Source organism: Prionailurus bengalensis, chromosome B4 (assembly GCF_016509475.1).
Source record: "Prionailurus bengalensis isolate Pbe53 chromosome B4, Fcat_Pben_1.1_paternal_pri, whole genome shotgun sequence".
Classification (NCBI taxonomy): Eukaryota; Metazoa; Chordata; class Mammalia; order Carnivora; family Felidae; genus Prionailurus; species Prionailurus bengalensis.
In genome coordinates, this window is record NC_057358.1 from 51,444,266 (window position 1) to 51,470,000 (window position 25,735).

Genomic DNA, 25,735 nt, shown 5'->3' on the forward strand with positions numbered 1-25,735 from the left:
GCTTCAAATGAGATGCTCCTGGGGAAATCTAAAGAACAGTCTTTTATGGTTGTCTTGGTATAATTGTAATCTTTACCAATCTGGCCTAGTTAATAGCACTGTACCACCAATCACGTGCTGATTGTTTCCATATTTTAAATCTAAAGCAAACTGAACATGAAGTTTCTTACAATCTCTCCTAAGTATTTTTTCCCATATATTTTTCAGGATAAGAGAAACATATCATGCAGCTGACATTAATTCGAATTCAGGGAAAATCTGGAGCACTACTGCAGCATTTCCATGTCAGCTTTTTTCTAACACTAAGTTTAATATAAATATTTGTATTGATAACTCAACACAACGACTTCATTTTAAGCCATACGGTAAGCGACCTTGCAAAATAAATATAAAAATCTACACAAAGCTAATAGGCTGCACAGCCTTGAGTCCACAGACTGAAAGCATTAAAAGAAGCATTATTAAATGCTAGTATTTTGCCCTAAACTGGGCAAAGCTTTTGTGAACCTTTGTTGAGCTATTGTTTTTAAGAACTCTCTTCATATAGCTCACCCCAGAACACTTTACTTTCCTACTATATAATACCCGATGGCAAGTATAACAAATTTTTTGCATATTAAAAACAAAACTAAATTTCAAAAAGATTATAGATAAAGCATATGAATGAAATGAATGAATATATATATGAAAATGGCAATACTAACCATTAGAAACAACTATGTCATTCGAATGTAAATAATAGGCATTGATACATAGTCTTTATTCTCACTGTAGGAAGTATAGGAGCCTTATGAATAATGAGCAGATCCATTCATCAGTCTCTGGGGATAAATCCTGGAACCTGGATTCTGCATCTTATCAAACTCATCAGATGATTCTTTTTTTTTTTCTAGAGTTTTAGAATCTCTTTAAAGTTGTTTAATAATTTTAATATATATATTAAATATATGCATTATGTATAATATATATTATATTGTGTATATATGTTATATATATAATATAGATATTATATATATATATATTAGAGAAAGAAAGGGGGAGAGAGCATGAGCTGGGGAGAGATAAAGAGGGAGGGAGAACAAGAAATCTCAAGCAGCCTCCACACTCAAAACAGAGCCCAACGTGGGGCTTGATTCCATGACTCTGGTATAATGACCTGACCCGAAAACAAGAGTCTGACTCTCAACCAACTTAGCCACCCAGGCGCCCCAAAGTTTAATATTTCACTGTTATAGTCAACTATTTTGCAAAACAATAATAGTTCTTTAAACATTAGTTTCTACTAATGAGTTTCTACATATGAGCTATTTTTTCATGGCAAATAATAACAAATATTTTCTTTTATTGATTGTTATTAATATTATTATTACTTTGGTTTTTTTTTCTTACTCTAGTCAAGATTCTGAGTTAGTACAGATGGCTACAAACAGCAATGTTATGTTGGAATATTTAGTTAGGACCATCTGGTCTGAAACTAACAAAAACCAACTTCTGCTTCCTTACAAAGAAAAAAAAATTCTTAAAGAATATAGGGATTTCTTACAGAATTTAAGAGTTAGAATTCAGCAGATTCAGGAACGTACTAAAGGCACAGATGAACAAGCAGTCCAAAATTCCTGTATGCATCTCACCTCATCTCTTCAATATAATTGCTTCTCATGTTTCCCTTGTTTACTGCTGACTCATTTCCCTTGCTTTTCCAGAACATATGGAAAGCCAAGTTCTCAAGCTTAAATGCTATTTGGCCAGTTACCTACAGAAAATTTAATCTCTCTATTAGATCCAATTCCAAATTTCTAAAAAGCAAGATTCTGATTGCCCAGCCAAAATCAGTGGTGTTGAACCCTGAGTCAATCACAATCTGTATCATCTTGGCATCAGTTGCTGGAGAAGAGGGGAGTAACTGTAAACTAGGGAGACCACTTCTCTTCTTCTAATTTACAGTATTTAATTTCTAACATTTCTTTCTCTCTCTCTCTCTCTGCATGTTCTTTTGTTGAATTTGGCCAGTTGGAGGCCATTTCTGACTTTTATGAGAAGTTTCAGGAAAGTGATTAGGTCATTGTGTTTAGTGTTAGAGATGCATAGTAGTAAACAGGATGTCTGCGCTGTCAAGGATATTTACAAGGGGGAGGAAGAGGAGGAGGAGGAAGGGGTGAAGTACAGGAGAAAAAGAGGGAAGAAGCAGAGAAGGAAAGGACACCTTCATGAAAACATACAGAGCGTGTGCCACTGTTGGGAGGAAAATTTTTCCCCTATCTACTTATATTTGAAGGGGATGAAGGTGGTGGCTGTGACAGAACTGACAATAGATTATAGGAGAAAAGGCAAGGTTATTTACATATGCATGGAGGGGTTACTCAATAATGAGTAACCTGCTGAATACCCAGAGGTAAAGGTTTATATACCAATTTAATGTAAAAGCGTGTATATGTGTGTGTGTTGAGGTGTGTCAGTTAGAGCTTCACTAAGAAAGTAGGAACCATCTAGTGGATGGGCAATCTGTCTCCTTCCTGGAATTTATAGGAAATTCCCTCAGAAGGAAGTTAGTGGAAGCTGTATTTTAGGGAGTCTCTGCGTTAGTCAGATAATAAAAGTTCAGATAAGATTTCAAATACCTTCACTATGAAATCATCTTTATGCTAAAACTGTGATCCTTTCACCACTTTATGTTAAGTGTTTTACTAGTAAATACAGATGTGCTCTAAAGAACAAAATAGTGTATCTGAAGAGTATATCAAGAATGACTTCAATAAAAGATGTTGTTGCTAGAAATTTAGAGAATGAAATCTAGATAAATAAAGAGGACAAGATGGATGAGGATAAGGCATTTTCATCCAAAAAGAATACTGTTTCCCCAAGAGTGAAGAAATAGAATCCTTCTAGAGAAGTGTTTTCAGCAAAGAATTCTGTCTGTGTTCCACAATCTTCAGCCATAATTTCAATGAAGATGATTCCTGTGTCCTTATTTACAAGTACAAAGTTTCTCTAGAGTGTCTTTACTTTCAACTACATTTTAGATTTAGATGATGCATGGTCAGAACTGTATTAGGAGGCCATTTATGACATGCAAAGTGTTGGAAGTAGAAACCAGTTTGCAAAGATTAAAGAGTGATTTACAACTGTTTGTAAAAGTTATCTACTAAGAAGTTTGGCAATATTGGGAAGGTTAAAAAAAATACTGTCTTAATGTAATGAAATGTGTAAGGGGAGATTTTATTTTAAGAAAAAACAAAAAATTTAAGAAAAAACAAAATCATCTTTACCATGGAGAATATTGAATATATAAAAGAAAGGGTAGGGGTGCCTGGGTGGTGTAGTTGGTTAAGCATATGACTTTGGCTCAAGTCATGAGCTGTTCACAAGTTTGAGCCCCATATCAGGCTCTGGACTGACAGCTCAGATCCTGGAGCCTGCTTCAGATTCTGTCTCCCTCTCTCTGCCCCTCCCCCACTTTCTCTCTCTCTCTCTCTCTCTCTCTCTCTCTCTCTCTCTCTCTCTTAAAAATAAATAAACATTAATTTCTTTAAATAAAAAAATAGGGGATTTAACTGATGGAAATAGAACCTAGGGTAGGAAAAATCTGAGATTAAGAAGTAGGATATAGTAAAAAAGTCAAAATACTTATATCTCACAAGATGTGTAAAGAGGTAGAGAATGATGTGTAAAAGACTAGATTTAATGCACAGGTAGTTAATTAAAGAATCTCAAATGGGCATTAGCCTCTCTATATGGTAGGCAATATAGTCAACAGATTGAGAAGGGCTGCATAAAGTGGAAGAGTACAAGAAATTGGGGAAAGTATTATATTAGCTGCCAAACTGAAGGTACAAGTATAAAATCTACTTAAAAGAGGTCATAGTACTTGTTCACTTACAATATGGATGAGAAATTTAATCATAGACACTTAATGGTTGACTTCAAGGAGAAAGATGATAATTTCAGGTTTAAATATGCCTAATTTGAAGTAATAATGAAACATTCAAAGAGTAACATGAAACAGATAGTAGGAGATAATTAAGCTGAAGCACAGGGGAGAAGTAATAGTAGAAATTGGATTATGGAGTCTACCATGCAGAGTGGAAAGATGTAGTGAAATAATGATTTCATGCATGCCCTCTATAGCACAGGGGATGCAGCCTGGAAATGGGAGAGTCAAGTTAATTAAAATGAACTGGTATCCCTAGAGATATTTTCCTCCCAGTATATACTGGCAATTTTCTCCCCTCCTTGTCAATGCTCTTACAGTCATGATTTTGCTGTGGCCATATTTTCTTCTAGTTGCAATCATACTATTTCAGTCATTATTCCCAAGCAACAGTGTGTTTAAGATAACTCACTCCCACGTCAAAGCGTTTCCATAACCCTTAATTCCATGATTATCTTTACCATTTGTTTCTCTAGCCATTTCTTAGAAAATACCTTGATCTATCATACAACCCACATTTTTAGGGGCGGCTGGCTGGCTCAGTCAGTTAAGCATCTGATTTCAGCTCAGGTCATGATCTTGTGGTTGTAAGACTGAGCCCCACGTTGGGCTCCGCACTGAGAAGGAGCCTGCTTGGGATTCTCTCTCTCTCCCTCTCTCTCTGCTCCTCCCTCTCTCTCTCTCTCTCTCACTCAAAATAAATAAACAAGCTTTAAAAAATGTAAAAACCCACACTTTTAAATCCAGGATAATTCTCCCCGCCGCCCGCCCCGCCACCTTTTTTTGTGGCAGATTCGGCAATACCAATTGCACTACATTTTGTTAGCCAGTTTGTGTCAAGAACATTTTTCCAAACAGAAGGGTATGGCAGAAAAAGAAGACACAGCAAAGTAAACAGATAATGGCAAACTAAATACAACTCAGATGAATACAACTGAGTGTTTGCAATATGCTGTTCAAATTCTGATTAATGGTCATCAATACAGTCCGTTTTTACTTTCTTCATTGATTGCGACCATGAATTCACATTCAAAGCATGGAGATATATATATATATATATATATATATATATATATATATATATAAATTTTCAACTATTATCATTTATGATAGTAAATGAGCCCTGCACTATTTCATAGACAACCATTACTGTAAACTCAGTGCGGTGCTGGCCACTACTAAGTAGCATATGTATGTAAGAGCTTAGTGGGGAGATTACAGAATGTAAAGCCAAAGGATTTGTATCCAACAGTATGCTTACACTTTGAGCTCCAGAGAAAGTGTAGAAAAAAAGCACATGCTCATTAAAGTTATCACAATGCTGTCCAAGATGGAAACTTTGGTGATTCCTACATGGGGAAGGAAGAACAATAAACTTTGGAGACTTAGAATCATCAAGAGCACAAGCTTTGGAATCTGACAGATTTAGGTTGGACTCTTCGCTTGCCACTATCACTCACTATACAATGTCCTTGGCATTTCCCAAGTCTCTGTGAGCACTCAGGGTAGAACACTTTTTCTGCAGAGCCACAGCGTATTCAGGTTTTAATATGAGGAAAACAATACCAGGCTCCATCAGTAATGTGAAGACAGATTGATCAAATAAAATGCAAACAGTATTTTCAAAAGTACCTCCAAATTTAATGAGACTAATAAATGAGATGCATCTCATTTTAATTCCTCTTGATGGAGCTAGACAGTTATAGTTCATAATGTGTATATCTTCTTTGTGCTCAAAACCTTTTCCCCAGACAATATATGATAAGCTCTTATTAACTTTTTATTATTCACCTTTGTTTTTAGCTAATTATCTTGTCAAAGACCTAATTGCAGAGGTTCTACATTTTTCTACAAATGACGAATTATTCCCCAAAGATCATCTTCTAAGTATATGTGGCTATGAAGAATTTTTACAGAAGTAAGTATCTTATTAAGGTAAATTTTGATCATTGTTATAACCTATATTAAGACACACTTCATTTTTTTTTTCTTTTAAACATACTTTGGACAAACACTATAGTCTTAGAACCAGCATAATTAAATCAATTTTGCCCTTTTTAATATGAATTCAAAATTTTAAGACTCATATCAACAGGTGCATTCTTGGTTTTATTTTGTTATCTTGTGTATTTATGGCAACATGTATTTAAATGACCTGTGACCAATCTGACATTCTCAGGACATGGAACTTTCAGTTTTGAAACGAAGAAAATTCTGGGCAACACAAATTACTGCAATAAAGCTTATTAAGGTTAATCACGGGGCGTCTGGGTGGCTCAGTCAGTTAAGCGGTTAAGTCTCCAACTTTGGTTCAGGTTATGATCTGGCCATTCACGAGTTCAAGCCCTTCTTCGGGCTCTGTGCTAACCATTCAGAGCCTGGAGCTTGTGGATTCTGTCTTCCTCTCTTTCTGCCCCTCCCCCGCTCACGATCTGTCTCCCTCTCCCTCAGAGAAAAATAAATATCAAAAAAAAAAAATTAAAATGTAGCTTGATACACCTGACAGACACACACACAAGAATTAAAAAGACTGGGGCGCCTGGGTGGCTCAGTCGGTTGAGTGTCCGACTTTGGCTCAGGTCATGATCTCGTGGTCTGTGAGTTCAAGCCCCACGTCAGGCTCTGTGCTGACAGCTCAGAGCCTGGAGCCTGTTTCAGATTCTGTGTCTCCCTCTCTGTGCCCCTCCCCTGCTCATGCTCTGTCTCTCTCTCTATGTCAAAAATAAATAAGCATTAAAAAAAAAAGAATTAAAAAGACTTCACAATTAAAAAAAAAATTTTAATATTTATTTATATTTGTGAGAAAGACAGAGCATGAGCAGGGGAGGGGCAGAGAGAGAGAGGGAGACACAGAATCCAAAGCAGGATCCAGTTGTCAGCAGAACCAGATGCGGGGCTCAAATTCATGAATGGCAAGATCATGACCTGAAGTGAAGTTGGAGGCTTAACCGCTTAACCAATAGCCACCCAAGCACCCCTGGTCACAATTTTTGAAAACAATAAATTATAATGTAATAACTAATTTTTGGTTTACAATTGTATTAGTATGCTGATTAAATACTGATTTTTAAAAATCACAGTATAAGCATTACAACATTTTCATAAAAGAGTAACTTTCTTCATTTCTTTAGTCAGGAAGCTCTTAAAGCAATTAGAAAAGTCTGTTCTCATGTAGGTCAACTGCAAATACTTATTTGATAGAAAATTCACCTTCTCTTATTTGTATCACAATTATGCCTATTTTGAATTCCTTAAAGACCAACCTTGAAAATATAATACAGCTTTAAAGGAGATATTTCTCTGCTGTTATTGCACAGATATTCTAAATAGTAAAGTAAACTGAAGTAGTCAATAAAGTGGTTTGTCACATTTTTTCCTTGTGTTTCCATAAGTGTCTAAAGATTGACAAGTCTCATCAAAGTGTATTTCTTTTTAGATACCCATTGTTACTGTCATTACTATTCTACCATAATGTAGAATAATGCCAAATGTGTTTGAAAATAACTTGTCAGTAATTTGGTGAATTTAGTGCAATGTTAACTGTGACTGTTTAAGACATTATCTACCTTTCTGTATTCCATTTATAACAAAATAATAATAAATATTTATATGTCATAGATATTTCATTGCATTAACTCACAGATATCCCCCTTCTCCCTTATGTATTTGCACCTACCCATTTATATACCCAATGACTAGGCTGCTACCTCCTTCCAATATATGGTTTTGACACTGTATACAAAGAGCAAGGAGAAATACTTAAGAAATGTAATCTTATACTTAATACTCATTAAAATTCAACTTCTGAATGTGTAGCCTCCAAATGTACATCTGCTCTTTGGCTAATGTCAAACATTAGATGCAAAGAATACGAAACATTATCAAGGGATGCCTGGGTGGCTCAGTCGGTTAAGCATCCAACTCTTGATTTCGGCTCCGGTCATGATCTCTCAGTTCGTGGGCCTGAGCCCTGCGTCAGTTTCTGCGCTGACAGGGCCGAGCCCACTTGGTATTCTCTCCCTCTCTTTCTGTCCCTCCTATGCGTGAGCACATGCATGCTCACTCGCTCTCTCTCTCTCAAAAATAAATTAACATGAAAAAAAATTTTTTAAAAAATTATCAAATTTTTATATTGAGTATTATCAGTAGGAAATAACATCCCAAAAGTAAAAGTATTGAAGAGACAGAAATTTGGAAAAGTATAATGTGAATAAATTTATAATGACTTTGGCTTAATTACTGTTTCAAATGTGTAAGTTATCTATAATTAGCTCAACTGTGACTGCTAAAAATGTATGTAACATTTTTCTTTTTCTTGTTAATATAAACATACAGATTTCCTAAATGTTTTATAGTCATTTATTTCTATCAAATATTTCATTTAATTGGACTTTTATTAAGATAGTAATAAATAAATAAATAAATAAATAAATAAATAAATAAATCAGGGATTTATTTACTATTTGAGATTAACATATTACCTCTTTGTTATGATTTTTTTTAATTTTTTTTTCAACGTTTATTTATTTTTGGGACAGAGAGAGACAGAGCATGAACAGGGGAGGGGCAGAGAGAGAGGGAGACACAGAATCGGAAACAGGCTACAGGCTCTGAGCCATCAGCCCAGAGCCCGACGCCGGGCTCGAACTCACGGACCGCGAGATTGTGACCCGGCTGAAGTCGGACGCTTAACCGACTGCGCCACCCAGGCGCCCCTGTTATGATTTTTTAAAATAAGCATAATATTCATTACTATTCTTTATAACATTTAAATCAGTAAGATTTTTTTGTTTATTCCTATGAAATTTGTCAAAAAAACGTGCCCTTAAACACTTGAATATCTTTTCATAATGTTTTTCTATAGAAGGAACACAGGTAACACAAAATAAAGTTAATGATACAATAGGTAATAATTTAGGCTCTAACAGTTATAGTACTACACTTCATCTGGAGTATTTGACTAGCTTTGATTGATAAAAATAATAATAATAGCCATTTATCAAGTGCATGTTATTTGGTTACCTCATAGGTAGCTGGTAGAATGAAGCCTGAATTCAAACCCAGGTTTGGCTGCTTGCCCTGGGTCTGAACTATAAAACAATAGTGCAAAAGCTCTTGAAGAATATACAAGAAATAGCAAATAGGTTCTTCATGCTACAGCACATGGCAGAAAATATATGCAGTTTTGTGGGTGTCTGCAAGAATGGGGTACAGAGATTGTATTAGTCTACTTCAATTCCTATTGAGAACTACACACATACAAGACGAAGATGGGTTATATACAACCTTTGCCCTCTCCCTTGCCTAAAAATTCATAAAGCCCTGTAATCAGTTCTTACAATGCCCTATCATGAAGGCATTATTAGCATTATTATATACCAACTGCTTGTAGATCACAGAAAGAGATTAATGGGAAGAATATGGAAACAGTGCAAAGAAAAATCAATGATAAACTTCTATTTGGAGAATAAATACTGAAGAAATCAGTACCATGTGATAAAATGTTAATAGCTTTTGAATATAAAAAATACACTTAAATTTTGTTTTTAAAAAATAATTATCAAGAAAAAAACAGGCTAAAAATGTGAATAGCATGAATATAAATTCAATGGACAAGAAATTATTCAGGGGCACCTGAGCCACTGGGTGGCTCAGTCAGTTAAGCATTGGGCTGTTGGTTTCAGCTCAGGTCATGATCTCCCCATTTGTGAGACTGAGCCTCGAGTGGGGCTCTGCACTGACAGCGTGGAGCCTACTTGGGATTTTCTCTCACCCTCTCTCTCTGCTCATTCCCTGGTCCTGCTCTCTCTCACTCTCACTCTCTCTCTCAAAATAAATAAACATTAAAAAAGAAATTATTTAGAGTTTGATCTAAGAACAAACATCCAATTAAGACAATGAAATACCATTTTTGCCCATCAAATTCTTAAAATATGATGAAATTCATTTGGAAATGGACAATATGTAAACAGATGCTAGAAATACACATTGATATAGCACTTGCTGAAGAGAATTTTGTCAAAAATGTGTTAAAAGTCTGTAGAAACATGTTTTAAACTGATGGATCATCTGTTTCAGCAATTCTGCCTCTATGAATACCTCTGAGTAACAATTATAATTATACAAAATGACCTAGTTATAAAGCATATTTACCATAACATAATTTCTAATATTAGCAACAATGACAATGAAAACTGGAAAAAAATGAAATCTCCAATAGTACTCCAAAATAGTGGTAAAACAGGTCATGAGCATAATTTTATTATAATATGGCATAGAATTTATAAATCAATAAAAAATATAGCATCATATGAAATAAAAACATGTATCATACCTTTAAAAGGTGAAAGGTATCATTTCAAATAACATTTAAATATATTAATTTTTGTTACAAGTAAATTTCTATTTGGAAAAGAAGAAATCTTATACACTAAAATGTTACTTACACCTTGAAAAAGGACTACAATACAAATGATATTTACTCATTTCTTTTTTAATTTACAAAACATCTATGATAAACCTGCCTTTTTAACTATTAGGAGATTAAAGAAATAAATTATTCCTCATTGAGATGAAAATAACAACAGTAAAAATAACAGTAAAATCTACTTCACTTGTTAAAAGTCTTTTATGGACTAGAATTTTCATATGTAGTACCATTCACTCTCATATAAGAAAAGCATGATTATATCCATTTTACAGATGGGAATATTGAAGCAAAGAGAAATTACATGACTTCCTAAAGGTTATGAAATTTGGAAGCAGCAAAGTGGATAGCATAAGTCTACCTGGCTATGAAGCCCCAAACCTTTCTAATGTATAACAAAGTCTCCTTCATAATGAAGGGCCACTTGAAAATAAAAATTATGGGGATAATGTTTCATTAGAGATAATGAACATTAATTTGGGCTGTAAACATGGGTTTATAATCCAACATACAGAATTTGGGTCAAACACAAGAAAAAGAAACCATAGTTTACAGAACAATCATGTTCTGACATATTTAAATTTTTAAAAATCTTTAATCAGAGACATTTTGAAGTGATTACACTAAAATAAAGGAAAATCACAATCACTAAAGGTGGGCTTGTTCAATTTCATTTTTTTTTTTTTTTGTAATTTAAATCTAAGTTGGTTAACACATAGTGTAATAATAGTTCCAGGAGTAGAACCACTCCTGCAGCCCAGGAATAAATCCCACTCGATTGTGGTAAATTATTCATTTAATGTATTGTCAGATTTGGTTTGCTAGTATTAAATTTCTGATTAGACAAAAATATTGTTTTGGAATTTTGACACTGTTTAAGCAAATAAATATTTTCAAAACAAATACTGCCCACAATTGATAATGCTACGGTATCACTGTTGCTTTGGCAAAATGAGTTTAACTTTCTTTAACATCAACTTATCTTTTAAATAATTTATTTCTAATGTATTTGTTCTAGTTTACAAATGAGCTATAGTATTACATTTTAGTAATCTTTAATTCCAGATTTAAAATTTTATTAAGCCTCTATTAATCTTTTCAGGGTATATAGATTGCTTTGAGCTCCTGTGGAGTGTAGGTCTAAATACATAAAAAATATTATGTAGTTGTCGGAGTGCCTGCGTGGCTCAGTCAGTTAACCATCCAACTCTTGACTTCAGCTCAGGTCGTGATATCAAGGTCATGAGACTGAGTCCTTGAGTTGGCTCCTCAGTGGACGTGGAGTCTGCTTAAGATTTTCTCCCTCTCCCTCTCTCTGTCTCTGTCTCTCTCTCAGTCTCACCTTCTCGCCCTGTCGCAATTGTGCCCACACACTATCTCTTTCTCAAAAAATAAATGTATTAAACACATAAATAAATAGAAGTATCTGGTTGTTAATATATAGTGAACTAAGAAGTAGATAAGTGTTCTCTCTGCTACTGCCCTAGCATAAAAACACCACCACCAACAAAACAAAACACTATTATTTTTGTGGGATGATGTAGAAATAATATTTTTCTCATATTAAGTTCTCCATATGTTATCAGAAATATGCAACTTTAATCTGTCGTGGATTATAAAGATAGAGAAAATTATATTTAGTTGCCACTTTTGCAATTTTTCATCTACGTTAGACCAGATAAAGAAAGACAAATACTTAAAATTTAAACTCCTTGGTTTCTTTTAGTTGGTATATTTGTCTGTCAAAATAGTCCCAATAAGTAACTACCTCATGAACCAACCAAGTTTTGAGGAAGTAGCTAGGACTTTTTGTTAGCACAATTAAAATGTAAATGGTCAGGATACTTTTCATAACTTTGCTAATAAGTATATTCATGATGCTCTATTTGTGTTTCCTCCTTAGGTTATACTTTGCTATTTTATTGAACTCACCTGTCTTTAGAGGCCCAGGGATATTAATAACATAATAATTTAGACTCTATGAAAAAAAATTTACATATTTTTCCCAAACAGTACATTTTTGTACACTGAACAAAAGTGAATTTAATCAACAAAGCAAATAAGATGTTATTTATATTTTTGGGGTGCCAGGGTGGCTCAGTCAGTTAAGCTTCCAACTTTGGTTCAGGTCATGATCTCACAGTTCATGAGTTTGAGCCCTGTGCAGGGCTCTGTGCTGACAGCTCAGAGCCTGGAGTCTGCTTTGGATTCTGTGTCTCCCTCTCTCTCTGCCTCTCCCCTGCTCATGTTCTCTCTCTCACTCTCTCTCAAAAATAAATATTTGTTAAAAATTAAAAAAAAACATTAAAAATTGTTTTAATTAAAGAAAAAGACGTTATTTATATTTTGTAACATATTGCAAAATAAAGAAAGAGAACTTTCCTAGCAAGTCCATGTTCCCTTTTTTAATTTTTTTAGATGTTTATTTAGTTTTGAGAGCAGTATTGCTCTCACTTTTGCTCTGGCTCTCTCCCTTCTTGTTATTAAATGTTTCTATAAACACAGGAACTCACTTTAATAGCATGTCCCCACAACTACTCTCAAAAATGAGAAGGTTCCTGACCTCTTACACCTGGATATCATGTATTTACCAGGTATTTCAACTATATCAAATAGTTTCATTAGCTACAGTATTCTCTTTAAAAAAATTGCTTTATACACGGTTTTAAATACTATATTACGAACAAAAAAAAATTAAAGAATTAGGACAGAAACTATCCATTTTCTCATAAGGATCAAGTTAGCTTCATACAAAATTGTTAGCAATACAAAGTACAGAATACTAAAACTGTACACTGCAGTCAAAAAATTAAATAGAGAAATAATAGAAAAATAAAAGTAATCTTGTACATTCAAAACACATTAACATCTCCCATTATGTTCCTGGTCTGTAGACCTCAAATTAATTACAATAGCTGGAATGTCCTGGGTAATTTCATTTCCCCATTTCTCATGATCTTATCCAGCAGAGAGACCCCATCGGGCAAATACAGTGGCAGGTTGAGGACAGAAACAACTACCTTTTTTTCTTTCCTGTTAGATGCAGTACAGATACAAAACCCAGTGTGCCTGGTTCTTGTTTCTTTCCAGGGAGCAACAAGATTTGTACCTTCACCTGCACTCGTAACCATCTCACATGACCTTTTTCTTCATAAATGTATTTGTAATATATGAAGCATAATGTTACTTCATAATTGTACCCCTTAGTATCCAGCCCAACATTTACTAGGAGTACAGGTTTTTCATGTGATGTAAGTAATTTCTTCTCTCACAAGTCATGCTATATGTTTTACTTTCTAATTCAACTTAAAAACAATGTTTCTTAGGTGCTGCATGAAACAATAAAATTTACTATGGTTAAAAGCTTTTGTTGAATAAATCATGACTGCACCGTCAGTAGTAAACCACAAGTGCTGCATAAGAAGAAACTGAATAATCTTTCTGGAAAATTCTGCTTGAGCCTATTGCTTACATTTATGACCAGGTGTTTTATCAATGATTTAAACAAAACAAAACTGTTCTATATAATTTAATTGACTTTTGTCAAAGAATGCCAGAACCCAGAGTGCTAAAAATATAAAAAGAAAAACCTATCGTACTTAAAAATCTTACTTTGAGATTGCCTTATATATTATTTTTGTCATACATATTCTTTTTTAAAAGACATTTTTAATGTTTATTTATTTTTGAGAGAGAGAGACAGAGTGTAAGCAGGGGAGTGGCAGAGACACAGAATCCGAAGCAGGCTCCATATATAGTTATATATATTCTTAAATCTAAATTTAAAAGGCTGTGTCCACGTCTTTATTCATTAGTAGCATTGATTAATTTGATCTGGTTATCTACTAGGGAATCCCTTTTCTCTCTTCTGACCTTTCCCAGTTGAGAAAATCTTAAATAACCTTCGATTAGAGTGAGAAAATCCTCTTCAAAAATTGTATCTAATTAGAATTTTAAAATAATCTTCTTGAAAAAGAAAACCTTCTACTACTAAAAAAAATTAGCTAATTTCATGACAATCTGTATTAATTTATTCTTTAAATATCTGGTTATAAATTGGAATTGCTTTATTCAAAGTAATCAGACTACTAATTACCAGTAGGGAAAAGGCTAAGTTTTATAAAGTTAAGCTATACAAAGTTTAAACTTTATATATAATGATTATACTCACTAGCAGTAAAAACTGAATACTGTATACATTCCTGGGGGTGGGCGGAATGAGTCCCTTTCTTAACAAAATTAAGGATTTCCTTTAGTGACTTAAACCAATTGATTATTTTCAGCACATTCAGAACAGCCTAAGATTGCCAATATTATAATCGACTCTTTTTAGACTTAATTTTGTAAATAAATAACTTACGATGTTTTTTTTCTTTTACATAATTTTGCTCTTCCACTTAGAAATCATAAAACCATGTCAGAGCGTTGGAAAGAATGTGTCAAAACTCTGAGAACTTTCACGTACCATAATAAAAGTGTGTTCTGTTAATAGATCATTCATTAAGAGCATCTTGAGCTACTTCAGTTTAGTTTTTAGATCTCTGTCGAAGTATTTTTCCTAATATTTAAAAATTAATTTTGCTTTCTATCTTTAGCAAACAGCTAACTAAAGTAACAATAATAATCATGTACCATATAAACTTGCATCTGTTTTTAACCAACAATTCTACGTAACACAAATGTCCTAATATGTGAATACTCTCTATATAACTTCATTTGAAAGCAATTCCCCCAAAGAAAAGTCTTGTGCTAAATACAGGTCATTTGCTACTAAAACCTACATATAAGAATTAAAGCATATTTCAGACTCAAGTTTTCTAAAAAGCTTTATGATGACTGGACATGCATCATCAGCCAACAGACTTGATAAAAAGAATCACTTGATTAAAATTAAAACCCGTTGCATTATTTTTCCAAGAAGACAAGGCAAATCAGAACTAAACATTGGTATATAATTTAATATCATTATACCTAAAATTATAATAATCAATAAGCAGCCATCAAGTTATTTTTGTTACTCAAAAGCACTTACTTCTAAAATCTAAGAATTAAAAATCTCCTTCTCCTCACCAATTTTGAATTAATTGAAGGTTAAGTAATCTAATGATCTGTTTTTCTTAAGGAATAAGATAGAGAATATGTGAATTGCATAGTATTTCAAATTAGCCCATATCACCTTAATGAGGCTTAAATGTGCTATTTTAATTTGAATTCTTGAATGGTTTATATTCATAAAGTCTGCAGAATGTTTCTCCTCTGGAGGTTTGTGGGGAAAATAATGAAACTTTGAAATGGGATAAGATCTGTATTTTTGATCTCTTGAGTTGGTGACTATATTACAAATTCTGCATACCATACCTCAAAAATAATTCCCATGAGTTTAGTATATATATTTTTGTAAAGGACACAAAGCTCCACATTCACTGATGTGTTTCTTCCTTATTTACTCTCTATCTTCTTCATTTATTTAACTTTTTTTTAATGTTTACGTATTTTTGAAAGACTGAGACAGAGCGTGAGTTAGGGAGGGCAGAGAGACAGAGAGACAGAGAATCTGAAGCAGGCTCCAGGCTCTGAGCTGTCAGCACAGAGCCTGACATGAGGCTCAAACTCAGGTACGGTGACATCATGACCTGAGAAGAAGTAGGATGCTTAACCAACTGAACCACCCAGGCGCCTCTAACTTCATTTATTTAAACTTTTGTGTTATTACTGATCTTTTGTGAATGCACAGCTTAAGAGAGGGCATTGTAAACTTGAAAGTTGTTATAAAACACTTCCTCTAGATTAAAAAAATTGAATTAAAAACTATGTGTATTATATATGTAAAGAAACACAATGATATTGAAGTGAAGAAGCATAAGGGAGAGTTGCTTTTTACAAGCTAGAGGGAATGCTTAAGGAAAAATGGCGCACCTGAAAAAAAAAGTTGTTTAGATCTCTTAGGTGAGGTTCTCTCTTGAGTAGTAGCTGTTGATAAAATTTATGCCCCATAGAGGGTCTCTATTCAAAACTATGACCCTCCTCTATTAAATACCCCATGGCTGTAAGCCCTAGTTTTAGAATTTAACCTATGCTTGCCTCTCTAAACCATGACATTTAACTTTTCCTATTCATGGTTCCCCTGAAAGCAAAATAACAATAAAATTGAGGATCACTGGTTGAGGAAAACAATGTATCACTGATGTTTATTTATGCTGAGTAGCAAGTAACAATTTAAGCATAAAATCCAGGGTGTTTTCATTGGTTACAAAACATACTAGAATTAAGGATTATGACAGAAGTAACATGATCAACATTTTTAAGTGGCAAATATGGAAGGAATATGTGTGTACTTGTGTGTGCACAGAACACACATAAATATTTGAAAAATATTCTCTGGAGTGCTATGGTATTATTAATATTTTAATATTTTGTTATATTCACCTTATATTTCTTAGTAAACATAAGTATTAAAAAGCAGCTTAATTGCTGAATTTCCTTAAAGAAATATATTTAATAGCTCTAGTAATACTGGATTTCAACATTTATAAAATCAAATGAACATAATTTTATTCTATATATGACCATAATATTTCACAATACATCTCTGTGACTATTCCTACACATAAGAATAAGGAATATTTAAACCTAACTAGGTTATCCTATAAAATAAGGACTTGTATGTACTTATTCCAATAAAACAATAATGTTTGTAAATGTGCGTTTACAAGGAGTGCTTAAGCTGATGGAAATCAGTATTCATAGGTTGAACATTATTTAGGATTAGGATGTCTTTTTTGCCCATAAGACACATTTGAGGTTATTTGCATATCATTTTTTGGTGTTAAGGTCATTAATCTCTCCTTAAACAAACATTCTGCTATAGAAATACTTTAAAATAACATGAATAGGAATGAATAGGAAATAGAAGTAATTATGTGCAAGGATTCAGATTTTGGTGTTCATTTTAAATGACAGGTATACTCATAACAGTTCTGAAGACAGTGACTAACACATAGATGGAATCCAATACTTGTTGAGAGAACAAATAAGTGGATGTGCAGAATTCTGACTTACTAGTATATATGAAGAAAAACTAAACTTTTTATTGTATCATAAAGACTCAGTTCATTTAACAAAGTTTTTTACATCAATGTTCAATGAAACTACTAAGCACCCAATTTAAAATGTTACCAGATTGAGAAAAAACATCATTGGTATAATCTGAAGTAGATAATTCCAATGTTCACCTTAGAGGTATAGTAATACCTAAATATGGGATTTCTCTTAGTGCTCAAGTCCTGTTCTCCAATATTACCCATCGTAGCGGCAATATTTTTTGTTCTCTTTCTCTTGGGATGGTAGGCTTTCTTCCTATATTTCCTGATACCTAGAGTCATCAAACACAAATCAGTTTTTCCTTATTCAACTTACTCATTAAATTCTGTATGCCAACCTTTCTATTCTTGAATGCTTTGTTTTTCTTTTTCTCTCTTCTCTTTTATTTCCTCTAAATCAGCTCTGTCCAATGGACATGTAACGTGGGCCACATAATTAAGTTTTCTACTAGCCACTTGAAAAACACGTAAAAAGAAACTTGTAGAAATAAATTTTAATACATATTTTATTTATTTAACTCAAATATTTAACCAAAATTATTTCAACATGTAATCACAATTTTAAAAATACTGAGATGTTTTACATTCCTTTTTTTTGTTTTAAGTCTTCAAAATTCAAAGTGTATTTTATGCTTAGAGCACATCTGAATTCAGACTAGGGACATATTAAGTGTTCAATAGCCACATATGTCTAGTGGTTACAAACAAATTGATTGAAATGGTGGTCTTGCCAAGAAGAGTGATGGCAAAGTGATGAACAGTAGTTTATAGCTCTTAGAAAGTGCTATGGTTAATGGAGACTCTGTAAGATCAGAGACTTCATCTTAAGTGACAATTCTAGGACAATAATAGTTTTGTTATTGTTAACATACCTAAAAAGGACTGTTATATTTTAAACATGATACCTGAAAAAATGAGGTACTGAATACAATCTCTTCTGCAATATAACATGTTACTGTAACATAAATTAGCTTATTCATAGAAGTTACCTTACTACATGTAAAACATTCTGGCATATTAATGTATTGTTGTGTTAAATAACAGTGGCTGAATGCAAAGCATTCAGGAAGTTGCTGAGGCAGTGACCACTGACCATTCACCAAACATGCATTTTTTTCTCACCTTGGCCTCGGGCTGTCTTGAAAATGTTTATTGCAGAATTTTCCACAATTTTTGGGCATTTTTGCTCTTGCTTCTGTATTCAGAAGCATCAAACTTTCTCATATTCACTTCTAACCAAATAAAGCCAACTCTTTTATTTACTATGATACTTCTTTATATTTTTAAAATTAGCGTGTCTTTTAAAAACTGTCCTGATTTTTTTAAGATTTGTGTATGTAGGGGCGCCTGGTGGCTCAGTCAGTTAAGCATCCAACTTCAGTTCAGGTCATGATCTTGCAGTTTGTGTGTTCAAGCCCCGTGTGGGGCCATGTGCTGAAACTCAGAACCTGGAGCCTGCTTCAGATTTGTGTCTCCCTCTCTCTCTTCCCCTCCCCCCCACCTAGAGTAAATAAACATCAAAAAAAATTTTTTTTTAAAGATTTGTGTTATGTATGTGCATGTGCGCTCTGGTTAGAGACCTTATTGATTCGACTGGTCTCTTCCAACCCTTTTTTCCCAAGAGACCTGTTATTTTTAGCCCACAATTTGCAAAACACCTCACTGCACCCTTATATGGATAGAAACACATGGAAAAAAAGAAACACGTGTATCACATTATACCAGGAATGCTTGAATCTATAAGTAAGTTTTATGTGTGCTATTTTTACTTCAAATATTTATGTTCTAATCTCTGATCTTATTTTGTCAATATAAGTGTCCTTATTTGCAAAATGAGATATCTGGACCAGAACTGTACTTCTTTTCCAGTTTTTGAGATCTTTTTCATGCAAAACCATACATGATATTCCCACAATTAGAATGATAATATAGATCTTCAGGCCTAAATTAGTATATTAAAATGCAAATCTACCTACCTGCCCACCAAAATTCTCATGAAAGGACAGGAAAAAATATTACTACAAAACCTGGTAAAACAAGAAGAGTGACAGCATGGGAAGGAGGAAACAGTTGCAAGGGGATTGTGGAGCTCCTAGATAAAATGTTGAAAGATACTTAAAATAGGAGGGACTTGAGACATTCATTTGATAGCTTTATAAAAAACAAGACTTGGGGCGCCTGGGTGGCGCAGTCGGTTAAGCGTCCGACTTCAGCCAGGTCACGATCTCGCGGTCCGTGAGTTTGAGCCCCGCGTCGGGCTCTGGGCTGATGGCTCAGAGCCTGGAGCCTGTTTCCGATTCTGTGTCTCCCTCTCTCTCTGCCCCTCACCTGTTCATGCTCTGTCTCTCTCTGTCCCAAAAATAAATAAACGTTGAAAAAAAAATTTTTTAAAAAACAAGACTATTTCCTAAGGAATGATGAATTTTCAAAATTAGCTCAATGAGAGAAGTGTAAAAGTAAAAATGCGCAGTGGGGAGTGAAAGTTAGTTTTTAGTTAAACTGCAACAAACCTTCAAGGACTAGAGATTTCTCAATTATAGAAACCGTTCCAGGACAGAGAAAAAGGTACATGCAGTTTACAAGTCTGACCTAATTATGATGCCTAAAACAAGTAAAGATAACAAAATGTTAAAATTATAGGCCTCTCTAAGTTTTGACATATACAAAAAAAACCTTTAAAACTTGCAAATTAAATCTACTACAGGGACAAGTCTACATAAAAATGCAAAGATAATTTTAAATTAGGAAAATCTATCAATGTAATTAATACATTAACATATTCAAGAAAAAATGATCTCACTGTGATGCACCTAACAGATACAGAAAACCCATCTGATAAATTTGAAACTTATTTATAATTTTTTTTAAAATTCTTAATACAATAGAACAGGAAAAGTATAAACCAGGAATACAGAGCGAATACATCCAATGATTAATCATTTGAGGCATTTCCGATAAAAGCAAGAAAAAGGGAAGGATGTCTACCATCATTGCTACTATTCAACAGTGTGCCTCATATCCTATACATCACAGTAAGATAAGAAAACAAAAGGAAGAAAACATATTGGAAAGCAATAGACAAAACAATGATTATTTTTAAAGAAAATAATTTTCTCTTAGAAAATCCAAAATAATCAACTGAAAACCATTAGGTATTACAACAGGATTACACCAGATAAATTAACATATAAAGCCAACTAATAAATACTGTGAAAAAAAAAACCTCTGACTTATAATAGAACAGAATCTATAAAATATCTTGCAAAAAGCATATGTGTAAGAAAAATTGGAAAGAAAACTAACACTTTACTCAAGGGCATAAAAGAGAATTAGAGTGTATGTAGAAATATACTTATCCTTAAGGAGTAGATTCGATATTATAAAAATACCAATTCTTTTTATATAATTCCATAAATTAAATATAAGTCTGCACTATATTAGCATTTTATCCTTAGCATTGGCACACTAATTCTAAAATTGTTCTGGAAGAGAAACCGTGCAAAAATAGATAATATAATTTTTTTAAATGGTGACTTTCAATTCCACACTTCAAAATACGCTTCAATTAAATAACTGAAGCAATCTGTTATTGGCACAGGAATAGATATATAGATTAATGGAATACTTATAGTCCAGAAATCAGATATCTATGAAAATTGGTCATGTGATGAATACAACAGGTCACAGATGAAAAGACATCCATCCTCTTTAGAGGTGTTCAATAAAATTGCCAGTATATTGGAAAAATGTCTAAAATTGGAACTATGCATCACTCTTTACTCAACAAATGCATTTCAGATGGATTCTATATAAGGACATAAGTATAAAAAACAAAAAAGAGTGTTGCTCTGAAAAAATACGCTTAATTCTTTTTTAATGTTTATTTATTTGTTTTGATAGAAAGAGAAAGCATGTGGGGGGGGGGGGGGGCAGACAGAGAGGGAGAGAGAGAATCCCGAGCAGACTGTGGGCTGTCAGTGAAGAGTCCAAGGATGGGTTCAATTCCACAAACTGTGAGATTATGAACTGAGCCAAAATCAAGAAATTTGGACACTTGATGGACTGAGCCACCCAGGCACACCTAAGTTGAATTCTTTATAATAACTGATAAAAAGGAATTATTAAAAACTATTACTGCTGAATTAAATGTGGAAGAAACAACTTTAAATGATTAGAGCAATAATTATAAAAATCTAAACCAATTCTTTATTCAGGTTGTTCCTCAAGTTCAAGTACATGCTTTTTATAAAGAATGTGGAACTAGAAGTTAAAGATAATTACTTGTAGGTTTGGTTTATGCCAGAAAGAAGACATAAAATTGTAATCAATAGACTCTTCATCCTATATCAAAGTCTTCCTTTACTCTGATATCAAACTTAGGCAATTGAGAGTCTATTTAGATATTTTTAGTTAAAAATAGAATGTTCTCGGGGCGCCTGGGTGGCGCAGTCGGTTAAGCGTCCGACTTCAGCCAGGTCACGATCTCGCGGTCCGTGAGTTCGGGCCCCGCGTCAGGCTCTGGGCTGACGGCTCAGAGCCTGGAGCCTGTTTCCGATTCTGTGTCTCCCTCTCTCTCTGCCCCTCCCCCGTTCATGCTCTGTCTCTCTCTGTCCCAAAAATAAATAAACGTTGAAAAAAAAATTAATAAAAAAAATAGAAGGTTCTCAGACATCTTTTTTATAATTCCCATCTCTAACTTTGTTTTACTTACACTTTTCTTGATTTCATCAGTTAAGTGATAAAAGAATCTAGACCTACAATTCATACAGTCCCCATTTGGACAATTGGAGGGCAATTGGAGGGCAATGTGGGAGAACAAAACTGATGTCATATTTAGGTCCTAAGGCTTATTTGAGAATGTGATGTACACAGTGATTAAATTGAGGTTACAATGGAAAAAATAAGATACATGTTATTTAAATATTAGGTAACCATTGGAAGATTAAAAATATATTTATGTCTCCAACCCTCTAAAGATAAAGAAGAGACTCAAAGAAGATTCAGTAACCTCAACAAATGAAAGAAAACAATAAAAATTCATAGTTAATATAAACAGCAATAACAGCAGAAGGCATTGCTATGGGTGAAATAGTTTAAATTTTCTGATTAAAAAAGTCTTAGAAAGTAAGTTAAAAAATATTTAGCTATAGGCTAGAGACACAGGTAAAACAAAATGATTTCATTTTTAACAGAAAAATATATGTATTTAGCCACTTATTTCAGCTTACAAAAAAGTGCCATAAACTCTGAGTAAACTATTCTTCTGGAAAAAGGGAAAGAGGAGAATTTTTCTTATCTGTTTTGTTTCCCACAGCTTAGTACAATTCAGAAGTTTCCCATAACGTAACATAAAAAAGAGAGAGAGATGAATTATAGGGATAAAAAAGAGACTTACAAACTCTGGTAATTACCCAAAATCTGGTAACTACTCAGATCCTGCCACACACACACAGACACACACACATGCACAAACACACAAAGAGTGAAGGCAAGATAAGGGAAGAACTAGATCCTACCTTTAGAAAGGGGTAGAATTGGCAAATTTAGTAAATGAAAATATAGGCTTTCCAGTTAAATTTCAGTTTCAAAAAATCCCAAATTTTGAAATTATATATCAAACAGTACACGAGACATACCTATACTAAAAAATATATTCACTATTACTGAAATTCTTATTTACTGGCCATCTTCTATTTTATTTGGAAGCCCTAGTAAGGGGTATACATACAAATGGGCGAAGAAAAAAAAGTTAGTTCAAGAAAGCAGCAACCATATCTGAGACTAAGTCTCTAGACTGGGGTCCAGCCTTCAACACACGAGGAATTCTGATAGCAAGGTGGTCCACTACTCTTAAAATGTTTCCCAGAATAGGAATAGGAAAACAGGACTCTGCATGGAAAGAGGAGTTGGGGGTGGGAGGTGAAAGGAGAAGAACTTGAGTCCATGTGATAGAATATGGAGAATGCCCTTGCTGCAGAACTTGGTCAGTGAGGAAGGCAGGAACTCAGGGAATACACATGCCATGCCTTATGTGTAGACTAGCAGCAGAAATAACTCAAGGAACAATACAGAGAGTACTGGGACAGAAATCTAACAGGGGCTGTGGGAATGAGGTGTAGAACAAATGTTATGGATACCAACATTCACCATTTTAGTGAGTGGATAGGTGTTGGGTCTTCTTAAAAAAGATATCATTTGTCGAAATAAGAACACTTATAGAAAATTTACTAGCTGTCAACTGAGTAATGCTTTATTTCTCTGTCACTGTTGGGAATAACCGATCCCAAATGTTTAGTGAATTTTCCAGAAAAATGGGTATGTCAACTTAAGGGCCTCAAATGTTTTAATTTTTCTAATGTTTATTTATTTTTGAGAGACAGAGAAAGACAGAGTGTGGGTGGTGGAGGGGCAGAGAGAGAGGGAGACACAGAATCTGGGTTCCAGGCTCTGTCTGAGCTGTCAGCACAGAGCCTGACGAGGGGCTCAAACTCACGATCATCACCTGAGCTGAAGTTGGATACTTAACTGACTGAGCCACCAGGCACCCCTCAAATGTTTTAATATAAGGGTTTTTTCTACTGAAATCCGTCATACATTTAACCAAGATCCTTAATAAAGTACATTAACATAATTCATCCTTTTTAATGGCTCTTACAGGGAGAGAGCGGAAAGGAAGGAAGAAGAAAATTATGCCTTTAGAAATTTCTAAAATATGTGGGGATATTCTGTCTATTTAATTTGCTTGTCAACCCTTTCATTTGGACATTAATAATATCAACTCTAAAATACATATACTGAGTTTCAGATAGTTTAATTGGCTTGCCTAAGGTCATGGAGCTAGTAAATCTGTCTCTAAAGCCCATGACATCTCCACCTCACTGCTCCACTTCCTTGATACAGTGGTCCCTGCATACACTTTGTGGCATCAATTAGACCTCCCAGAAGCATGTTGTCCTCAGCTTTGAGAGAACTGGATAAAAAAAAAAAACTAACTTTGGATATGTAAAATATTCTCTATTATAATTTATCTCCATTGCAAAGATATCTAATCATTTTCTAACTTGATGCACTTGAAGAATAATTGTAATATCTTATCATTTAAAATGAATATAATGAGGATATATTTTTAAGTAAGTATACAGGACTAGGATATGTATAAAATTTTACCAGACTAAGTTCCAAATAAATGAAAAGAAACAAAGTCAGAGAGGAAAATAATACACTTGGGAGTATTCTGGAGGAAATGACTGTATTCATTTTTTTCTTCCTCAGTGATTACTCTTTGGGGAGCCACAAAATATTTCAGAAAGATAAATCTGTTATTCAACTTACTCTTCATAAAAATGGGAAAGTTCCAGGAAAATTATCTCGAAAGGTAAGATTTTTTTAACGTTGGTTTGAATTTTCAAGCTGATCATTTTAAGGACAATATTCCTATCTTTATGGATGGTTGCCAGTTTGGAATTACATAGCTTAATGAATACATGTTCATTTGAGTATGTTTACTGAAACATAATGAAATATTTATCTAAATGCCTGTTAACAATTCGAACTGAAGCAATTACATGAACACATTACTGCAACCCTGGTATAATAGTAAATCAATTGGTCTCTTGGAAAAATAATTTATGAGAAACTTATTAAGGTTATTATATTCATACTATCCAGGAAGCCACTAGGAAGTGAACAGAGTAAAAAATGTGAGGGGGAAGCCATTGAAGGAAGAAAAATAACTTGTTCTATTTGAAGATTGTTTGTCAGTATCAACACAATTTAAATCAAGACAGATTAATATTCATAATATATATAATAAAACTACCTAGAAAGGGATTACTGTGCTTTAATGACACAATTCCATGCTGTTAGATATGAATTTTATTCCCTATGTGATGTCTTGCGTTATTTCAAACCCAAATTGCACAGTATGCAATGAACTTTGATATTTTGGCAGCTTTATCTGTAGAATCTTCCAATTACCTGCTTTAAGCAAAAATCCCATCACCCTGTCATTTACATCAGATAACAGATTTCCAGTGCATGACTTTTTTTTTTCCTAGTCTGAGGTGTTTCATCATAAAAAGTGTCAGGTGGTGCATTAGGTTGCAGTATATCTATGTGGAATATAACATAATGAGGCCAAAAGAGAGTTGTTTAGAAAAATCTTTTGGAACTGGTACTCAACTCAGCCAGTGTTGACAGCTCCAGGGTTATGCATCTGAAATCTCCACAGAGAAACATTATAAAGTACAACTAATACTCTCAATATTAATAAACATAAGA

The 25,735-nt window shown here is 33.8% G+C and overlaps 1 protein-coding gene across 1 annotated transcript in view; it reads left to right on the forward strand.

The window, feature by feature from the left end:
* The window catches only part of PIK3C2G (phosphatidylinositol-4-phosphate 3-kinase catalytic subunit type 2 gamma), a 333,932-nt gene that overhangs the window by 10,025 nt on the left and 298,172 nt on the right, over positions 1-25,735 (forward strand). Inside the window, exons 3-5 of the mRNA XM_043561485.1 lie at positions 208-365; positions 5,732-5,846; positions 24,728-24,830. Of these exons, the coding sequence (XP_043417420.1) occupies positions 208-365; positions 5,732-5,846; positions 24,728-24,830 (376 nt within the window). The remainder of the gene's footprint in view (positions 1-207; positions 366-5,731; positions 5,847-24,727; positions 24,831-25,735) is intronic.